This window comes from Aptenodytes forsteri, unplaced genomic scaffold, assembly GCF_000699145.1.
Source record: "Aptenodytes forsteri isolate BGI_AS27 unplaced genomic scaffold, ASM69914v1 Scaffold108, whole genome shotgun sequence".
In the NCBI taxonomy this organism is placed as follows: domain Eukaryota; kingdom Metazoa; phylum Chordata; class Aves; order Sphenisciformes; family Spheniscidae; genus Aptenodytes; species Aptenodytes forsteri.
In genome coordinates, this window is record NW_008794448.1 from 1,226,535 (window position 1) to 1,236,705 (window position 10,171).

A 10,171-nucleotide genomic window follows, 5' to 3' on the forward strand; every position below is an offset into this window, starting at 1 on the left:
TCCCTTTTTAGATAAAATATAAGTAGACAATGCTCACGTAGCAGGATTTATAACCAATTAATCCATTTCACCACTTTATTATCTCCACTTTTTTTTATATCCCTTGCCTTTTCTAGCTGTTTTGGCCAATTCATACAATACTGAACTATTTTTCTGCAAGAAAAGAGGACAAGAAATTATCATTAATATTACGAACGGGTTTACTATCTGTTCCAGTCTCCTTTTCTTCTAGTGTACATATTGCACCACTAAAAGAACTGTTCTCTAAGATGTGATAATAACTCAGATGAGCAGTTTTGTCGGGAATTCATGTTCTTGTTACATTAAATATAAGAGACTGAAAATGACTTTTAGCTCAAATTAAGTAATTCCGATTTTGTATTAATAGAATCTGTAGTTATACTTTCTGGTAAGTAGAGAGCTTTGCCCATTGTGCCTGTGGGGCTGGCAAAAAGTGTAAGAGCAGCGGAGCTTTATTGGTTATGAACAAGAAGGAAGTTTTTTTCTTTTTTTTTTTTCCCCTCTGCAAAAACTACCTTTTAGGATATTTTCCTTTGTTATGCAACTTCTGAATAGTTGAAACCTGAAGTTTTTAATCCTATTTCTAAATTAACATATCTGTAAGATACATGGCATTCTTTTCACTATTTAAATAGATCCATATTTATTTAAGTAAAATGGGTTTGATTTTTTTTTTAATTTTTGAAGTGATTTATCTAGGTTTTGCTGAGGCATGAGCTTTGTAGTATTTGTATAAATGAAGTGAAGGGTGAAGGGAGTTTTTATTTTATTTTCGTACATGTTATTCTTTCCCATTTTCAGAGAAAATAAAACCAGGAAAGATACTCAGAAGCAGTCTGTAGTTACCATGATTTTTGTATGACAGGCAAGTTCAGTACGTTAATAATGACTGTAGTTATATATTGAGATTTTTTTCTCCCTATGTGAATTGTTTCATATTGAAAGACAGAATTCTGTATAAAATGTTTTGAAAGTGTAAAGTGTATTGTAGAGCTTTTTAAAAATACTTGTAATAAACTATTTTATTTATATTGTACTTTTATTGTATACTTTATGTGCAAACCAGAGTTTTGAAACTACATAACATTCGATATGCAGAAAAATTTAAGACTACATATCAAAATAACTAACTTTGCACGTTAGAACAATAGGTTTTGTTTAAGACGTTTTTTGTTATAAAACAGAAATATGTTTAAAGATTATCAGATCTTTCTTAAGGAGTCACAGTCTTTTAAAAAATGCTATGTTTGAGAGTAATGTTTAGAGAGCACTAAACTTGGTATGTTTTGAAAATATCAATTTGAGTAAAATGAGGGGAAGGTAATACAGAAAGCTACTTTTCAGGGATGAATAGACATATGTGGGAAGTGTTACTGTCTGATTAATTTGAAAACTAATGTAATCTTTGGGCTCCATGAGAGTTCAGAAGGACAGTAAAGGGACACTGTTTATCTGGCTCTCTGCCCCTTTATGAAAGGTTTTGTGTCAGTATAAATTCACGATTTTAGGGGGATTATAGCATAAACTAGCTAGAAAGGGGTAAAGCGGTTTCTAAGAGTCAGGAGAAAAAAATCTAAGGTTCAAATCCTGTCTCTTTTGAAGTTAACAGTAAAATTCTCCAAGTACCTTTGAGAATTTGAGCTAGAATGGTTTTCCCAGTGTTAACAATAACACTTTGCGATGTTCATCAGTATGTTAGTCATTTTTCGTAACGCTTCAAGGCAAGTCCAAGCCATCAGTCTTTGAAGTATCTTTGGTGGCAGAGACATTGCCTGTGGTTTTGTTAGAATGAGCTGATGGCTAATAGTAAGAATCTCATAGTACTGAAGTAGTGGATTTTTTTAAGACTATATGCAGAACCAAAGCATACTCTGAACAGGAAAACAGTGGGTCCTCCTGTGTTAATATTGAGCTCCCCGCAAGGAGAACTTCTCAAACTGTGCGGATTCAGCTTTGAGGTAGTTCTATGTGGAATAAGAGAAGGGTCAAATACTTTAGAACAAGCAGAAGAATGTAAAAGGGATTTTTTAAAGACAAATAAATTATGCAGTACTAACTGATCACATCATCCATTTACTATCTAGGAAATGTGGCTATGGATAACTAAAACGTTTATGATTTTGATTGCTGTGCTATCCTTGCAATGTTTGCAGAAAGTCAAAACTTGCAAAATATATATATATATATAAAAAAAAAGTATTCCTATATATGTCTAGGGAAAAATTCAAAAAGGAAAAGCTGCCATAATAAACCACAGAAAAACTGTTTAATCACTTTTGTAGCTGCTTCTCACTGAGTGTTTGGTTTCTCACTTGTCTGTGATCTGCTCCCATTATTATACCCAGAGCCAGCGAGAAAAGTTAGTGAGGCAAATGGGAGATAGGCACAAAAGAAACTTACCTGAAGTTAATGAGACCTTAGGCTTCAAACTGAGATGCTGGATCTAACGTTTAGTTTTCCTGGCTGCCTTCTAGCATAAATGTAAAAGTCTGTAAGTCATAATCTCGCAACAGTAGCTCACTTGAGTAACACTGAGATAAGTACAGCTGGATGACTCTTAAATCAATAAAGACTATGGATTCGGTCCTTCTAATGGCCCCTTGTAATAATGTTGAAAATGCCTAGATCTCCTAAATAACTAAAGGGGTCACGGTTCATATTCCTAACACAAGGTTTTGTGGATTTTTAAAGTGCAAGTTTTAACTTAATAGCCTAGTTTTATGGTCTGATGGCTATGGATGAGATGTGTCTGAGAGGCAGTTATCATAAGGAAAAATGAAATTGCAGAAGTGACTTTTCTATGCTCTCATATACCTTATTTTCTCCAGGTTGAGCAAATTAATTGTATTACTTCATACAATGACTAGTTCTGTCAAGCAGCTTTTAAACAGCATCTTTTTTAGCATCTGTTAAAAAAGTGAATCTTCAAAGTCCATGCAAGTGAAGGAGACATCGGCCTTATGCCAACAAAATCACTCACAAGTAGAATGGATCATTTCTGTGTTCAGAAACTGCCATTCTAACATGAAAGTGTCATTATGTCTGCCCCAAGTTATTGCAAGTCTTTGAATGCCGTTTTACTTGTGTACTCTGCCATTCCAGTTCCTGTCTGCTTCCTGGATACGCTAATGTGTGACTTGATTCTGCTATACACCTGACACAGTTTGGATATGCGGCTGAAATTTTTCCTCTTCACTGGAATCCCTCCAGTGTCCCTGGTCCCAATCTGTGTGGATCTGTGAAACCGCATCGGTGACTTACAGAGAGTTGTGGAGCTGGTTGTTGCACGTGTGCTGCCATGGCATGCAAAATTGCCTATGGCTGCCTCACCAGATGTGGCACTGGAACGTGCCTTGCTGACATCGTGAAGGAGGGGAATACAGAGAATTTTGTGGCCACTGCTATAGAAAAAAGTAAAATTATATTCCTAAGCTAAAGAAACCAACTACACGTGCTTGTCTCCCATTTGTACTGCTAATCCACTGCACTCAATTTCTGTCGACATCAAGGAAAACGCTATCTTGCTGGTATGCAAATTTGCATTATTTTATTTGTGCATTTTTTTAGAGTATAAGTTTTAATGCTTAGTATGTGTTCACAAAAGTAGCCTGCTGAGCTACAGAAACTCAGATGATTTCCTCAATTTCTACTTTATTCTGATTCTAAGAGGATCCTGAAAATACAGCTGAGCAGAGAGATTCCTGTTAGTGACAATGCAGTCCTACTAAACTGAGTAGAAATCTGCTAAGCCATCTAGACACCTCAAGCGTCTCAGTCAATTTGAGGATAATTTTTAAGATCGAAACATATTATGATTTTTTCATGACGTTGAGAGCCACCTTGGATTAGTATCTTGGCAACCTTGTTTGCCGTAGTGCACTTTATCTTGTATTTTATACTCTGGGTCTTAATAATAGCAGGTACTTGGGTAGTGAGAATAGCTTCATAAGAATTCCCTCAGGCATCAAATAGCATGTCTGATGCTAGTGCAATTAGCAGAGGAAAAATGTCCATTTGCTAATAAGCTAAAATGATCTGTTGTGTAATATTTTAGTTTCTATCACAGTAGAAGGCTTTTTTCAGTAAAAGAAATTATTAAAAGTTAATAAATTATTTTTCAGTATTACACCAGTGTGAATTGCTGTTTTCAGTAGGTATTCTGTTTTACTGCCATTTTATCATCTCTTAAAATCCTTGCATGCTAATGGAAATGTCTACCAAAAGTCTAGAACATACGGAGAAAGGCGAGGATGAAAGCTTTAGGAGACCGGAGCTAGCTCTCAGCATTGTTCTCTCAAGTTTTATGCTGCATGTTAGATATGCTTCCCTTTTGCCTGCAATCTGTATTTTTTTCTATATTGTGAGACAGGATATATGATTGAGAATCTACTTTCGCAATGATTCTACAAATAGACCCAACTTTCTGTAACATTTCTCATGCTAGCACTAGCAGAAAGGAAATTATTTGCCTTAGAATCTCCTTTCAGTGACGAAGGCCTCATGTTCCTCCATCAAACAGATTTATCTCACATTAATTTTTTTGCCCCATAGAAATTTTATCACATAACAGCCTCTCACAGGATTTCTAGCAAATGTTTCTAGAGCTTTACTGGCCATTGGTCTCTTATGTTCATACCACTGTTCTGCTCCAGTTGGTAGAAACCTAGCTAAAAGTCTCTGATGAGAATTAGAATAGCCCAGAGTCTGCTCTAACTGGAGCTGTTACCCAAATGTGTGCCCAGCAACAGAAAGCTAAGAATGACATAAACTCCCGTATTTCCTCACCTCCTTCACTAGAGGCACTGCTTGCTATTCTGGGATATAAAAGCAGCTGGGTTGCTGAATTAACCATATTTTTCTCTAGTCATGAGCTCAGAATTTCCATGGAAGTTACTGTAAGTTTTGCACAAAAATCAAGGGCAGTACATTGGCCAGAACGTGTGCTAAATAAATATTTATACACAAATCAGAATGCTACTGACGGCTTCTTTACACTTTAAAATTCTAAATATTTTAAGAAGCATCTGTTACTAAACTGAGGCATCATTTTTGAAAGTACCCATATTTACTGAGTGGAAGTACACATATTTACTGAGTGAGTACCCATATTTCATGAGATGAACACAGTGACAAACTCTTGGACTAGAAGAATGCACGTAAATAGAATAGTAAAAGCAATGTGACATGATTGAATTAAAATTATAATGAACAGACTGAATGTTTAGTTTATGTGAATATTAACTACTATGAAGGATAAACTATAACCAAAGGAATAACCCCATTGTGCCTAAACTTTTTACATGTTGAAAGATTCCTCTGATCTTTTTTGAGTTTTTCCAAATTTTATTTACCTGAAAGCAGGTTAAATCAATGCTGCTTCTATCATTTCAACAGGTAAGAGACACAGGAGGTTTCTGGTCGTCTTTGAATAATGTACGTATTATTCCATTTCCATACCATTCATCCCCCATCCCTTTCAAAAACTTATTTCATATAACTTTGCAAGTAATATTTCAAAATGCTGCATATTCATAGTCACTTTCCTTTGGTTAGAAGAAAAGCTGTATGTGCAAGTTTGTACATACACACGATGAGACTTGAAATTCTCATGTTTGGAGCTTTGTTTCAGAGCTTTTCAGAGGGATGCCTCTCAAAAAAACTTTTGTTCCTGTGTAAAAGTCAACAAGTTAGAGATAAAAGCTGATTTTAAAGAGATGCAGCCTCCTAAGCTTTACAGCCTTGCTTCACAGAAAGCCTACCCAACATATGGCTTAATGTCGCTGGAGCTGGGATTCATCTGCCCTAAGTTAAGGTATCCAGTGTGCAGTTAGGTACTTCCCCAAAGCTAAGCTTATGCATTTAGTATAATACAATTATATTAGACCAGAGAACAAATTCCCATACACCAGTGAGATGCACCTCAGATATCTAGTCCTCCATCCTGGGAAGCACAGTTCTCTTAAAAATCATCTGGACCACCTTGATATTTTTAAGTCTTGAAGTTGTGCACAGGGAAAGCACAATTCAGCCATCTCCCTCTAGGACTTAGGTGTCTTTGACTTTCTGCATACAGATGAACTTGCTGTCAGAACAACCACAGCTCACTTCTGGAAAAAAAGTAATGTAGACTTCCCTTCGCCTCTGAGTTATCTACCACAAGGTCCAAGAAACAGTAAAGGTATTCAGCATACATAGAAAAGAGTAAAAACTACCGTTGTAAGCAGAAGTACAGCCACATTCAATGATTTTGGAAGGAAGAAGAGGCCCCTGCATCTCCATCAAGAAGTAATGCAGTCTCAACAGCCTTGCATGCCCTGGAGCTTTAGGCCTAGCTTGAACTTGTACTGGTGGACCAGCAGGAAAACAACCCCTGGGTGGGAAAGCGTGGAGCAGTACGACAACGCTGCCAGTGAGCTGCTTTTCTGTTTCATCAGAGCAGTTTTAGCTGCCAGCATGCCCTCAGCTATGAGGGAAGAGAGTCCCCATCCAGGCAAGAAGGTTTCAACATCTTCAATTGTGTCTTATGTTAGGGGAATCTCTGCCACCTGTGCCCCCTGGCGATCAGGAGTTCAGGCGATTGTAGAGTTGCGATAGTAGCCACTGCATCGTTCCAGATCAAAGCACCAGGAGAAATTGCTGCTGTTCTACTGCAATGACCGGGCTGCAGCACATGGGGAATCATCTGTCCCTAACACAATGCTTGCCTGGAGGAGGACGAGTCTGCTAATGCCTGTTCATAATTTTGAAGGAACCTGATGACTCGAATGGGTAAGGTAATGCCATTTTGCAACCTGAGGGCAGTGCTGGTATTTGTTACCTGCTTGGAACAAAGCTTTCCCACCAGAGCTTACGTAGGTGCAACATGGTATCCACACTGAGTCTGCATCTCTCAGTGCAGGGTTTGTTTATGTCTAAGAAACTGAAAGATAAAAGATTCAAAGGGTAAATCTCTTTATTTGTGTGAAAGAGAAACAGTAAAAAGTGAAACAACTTTTGTATTAGAAGTATGTAGCTGCTGAATCTAGTTTCAGTGGTCATGTCTCACTGAAGACCCTAAAACAATAACAAACCTTAAAATCAATTAATATTAGAAATCCTTATAGATGAATTGTTTGGAGTTTTCACTGCTAGAAATTAATCATTTCTGTGACTAGGTAGAACCTAAAAGGTAGACAGGACAGAACATAGAATCAGCTCTTTCTGATTATCACTAGATACTTCCTGACCCACTGATACTGTATTCGGGAGAGTATCATTGAGATAAAAGCAATGGCCAGCTTATTGATGGCCTTGGCTTGTATAGTTTACAAGGAAGAGTAGAAAAGCGTATTTTTCCTGGCTACAATATAATATAGAAGGGCAAGCATCCAAAACAAGAAGAGCTAATTAAGCAAGAAAGCAGCATTGAATATAAATTGACCAGGACTGTATGCAGCCTAGAAATGAACAATAGTCTTGAAAACTGCATCTACTCAAATATGTGACTTTTTAAATAATACATGTCTTCATGAATGAATTAACAGATTTTTGAAGAGAAAGAATATTTGATTTTCTTGACGTGTTAAGTCAATGAGGACAGAAAGATGGAGAACTTCACAGAAGGCTGTGGGGACGACGGGGTGCAGGGTTTTATTTTTCCCCTGACTACAAAGCAGTTTGGGGTGGAAAGTGACAGATGTGCCTCCACTCTGGGGGAAACTGAGCGTAGCGTTCAAGAGACCAGTCTTAATAGACAGTTGTGAGCTGGGGTGAGAGTCGCAGATGGGGACATAGGTACAACACTGGGTGTCATTATGCCTGGTCTCACCACAACTCCTCTTTAAAGGTTCAGCTGCTCTTGAGGCTTGAAAGTGATGTATTTTGCCAATGCACTAATTTATGCTTTTGCTATTCATTTGTAGTCCTACTGTCACAGCACACTATAACTAAACAATAGCCCTTATAGAGAGATATTTAATGCATTATTTATAGGGAGATCTTTATCACTTTATTTGACATTGCCACTGAGGGATGTAATCATAATGCCCAACATTAGGCATCTAATATTAGTTTCCAGTATCAGAAGCTCCTTCAGAAAATGAGTCAGAGCACTCAAATCAGTTCTGATTTGCCCTCTGGTAGGACCTCTGTCGCCACATTGACTGTAGGGAGGTTTAGGACAACTAACCTCCTCACTGGGACACCCAAATGCCAAAAGTTAAGTAAGCATGGATTCCTCCTTGAGCTTTCATAGTTGTGATGCCATACGGAAATTTGTGGGTATTGACACATGACTGATGATCTATCATAAAACAGAGGTCAGAAGGTTTAAGTTAGCCTTGCAAATTTGTTCTAGAAAATTTACCAACCCAAGTCCAAAATCTATTTGCCTATCTACATTTTGGCATGGTAATAGTTCTGAAAAAATGTCACCTTGTGGGCGATACTTGAGCATGTGATTAGAAATCCAAGGTCATCAATTACTGTCACCTCTGATCCCAAGAAATCATCATAGCCTCTCCTAGGTGTCCCACACTGTCTTAAACACAAGTAAAACTTTTGGCTCCCATCTGAAAGCCAATTTTAGAAGCTTTCCTATTTTCAGCCTATATGTATAGGTAATGAAGTTACATTCCTTTGTCCTTTTTCATCACTGATTTGTAGCTTCAATAGTTCCTTCCCTTCCTGCCATTTACCCATCTAGTCTACTTATGGATAGTAAAAGTACTCTTTTCCTTTTTTGCCAAACTGACAAGCTGTTACATTTCTACTGGTTCTGATACATGCAATTATAAGCTAGCTATGTCGGTTTCTGAGGTAGTCAATTACAGAACAAGCTAACTGTGGAAGATAACACTGCCTACAGTGCCCTCCCAAACTTACCAGCTAAGGTGCAGCAACATGCTAACATGGCTCAGCCAGCCAGCTCAGAGCTCAGCTAAATTTTACTCGGATTTTCTACACCTGTCCATGGATGCAAGTGCTAGCAGTTGTACCGAGTGATGGAGAAAGGGCAGACACCAAAAGGGGTAGTTATATTTGCATAGATTTCGATAAGCCTGAGTCAATCACGAAGCTGCAACCTCTAGGTCAATTAAATTGAAGCATCTTAATTTGCTGATTTTTATCACAATTTAAATGTCAAACAGGGTACATTGGTTTAAGTGTATTTTAATCGCTTTGCATTTGCATATTTTCATCAAATACAGATCTCTCTAAAGGCTCCAATCCCTAGACAAGACAGTGCTCAACCCTTGGGTTTTTTTACAGAATTTGTTATCAGTACTTTTGTAACTTTTTGATTTTACTAGCCTCTATTCAGAAAACTCAGATTTTCTGGGTCTTTTAAAGCAAAGGCACGCAGTAGGCATATTTGTTTGAACGTAGCCATTGTCTGATCCTATTCAAGGTACTGTCATTAATTTTCCATTCCCATTGTACATTCTAATTCAACTTCAAAAAGAATATTTAGTTTAACCTCTGCTTGAAGAAATGAAATGGAGATCACCTTGATATCAAAACAAAGGAGGTCATATTCAAACAGACTTCAATGGTAACTGCCTGGAAGTTTAAAGTACCCAAGTGGCAGGTGCTGGATAATGAGCACAGAAAGGAAGCACTGTAACTTCTCTAGGGACTTTCTTAATTTCCTCCTTAATTAATCTGTTTACCAAATAGAATAAGTTAATTGCGAACCATTCTAACTCATTACCAAGCTGCTGACTTCTGTGAGTGTGTAATTTTTCCCTCTTACCTTTGTCTCTCCTCTCCTCCACAGATTTCCCGTACAACAGGGACGTGTATCCACAGATTTCCCGTACAACAGGGACGTGTATCCACAGATTTCCCGTACAACAGGGACGTGTATCATCAGACAGAGCACGGAGCTATGCTCAGGTCTCAGGGGCGTTTCTTTGATGTCAGTACGAGTGGGTCTTTTCCACGTTGGATGGACAGAAACCTTTGCTCTAAGTGATAAATAAATAATAAAGTAGAAGGAGTCACCCTAAGTGTATTTACAGAGCACTTGAAGGGCGAGTGCAGAAGCAACCTGGCACCTTAACTGCCTCCCTCGTCTTTTATCACAGCCCTTCGGCTTTTACAGCCTCCCCAGCAGCTCGCTGAGGTGTTCCTTGCAAAGGCCGGGTGCGCTGCTGGGGACGGCCGGGCC

At 38.1% G+C, this 10,171-nt stretch overlaps 1 protein-coding gene across 1 annotated transcript in view; it reads left to right on the forward strand.

Annotated features, from left to right (window-relative positions):
• The first annotated feature begins 5,795 nt into the window (after positions 1-5,795).
• Positions 5,796-10,171, forward strand: part of AQR (aquarius intron-binding spliceosomal factor) — a 67,587-nt gene continuing 63,211 nt past the window's right edge. The window contains exons 1-2 of the mRNA XM_019474883.1: positions 5,796-5,833; positions 9,779-9,929. Of these exons, the coding sequence (XP_019330428.1) occupies positions 5,796-5,833; positions 9,779-9,929 (189 nt within the window). The remainder of the gene's footprint in view (positions 5,834-9,778; positions 9,930-10,171) is intronic.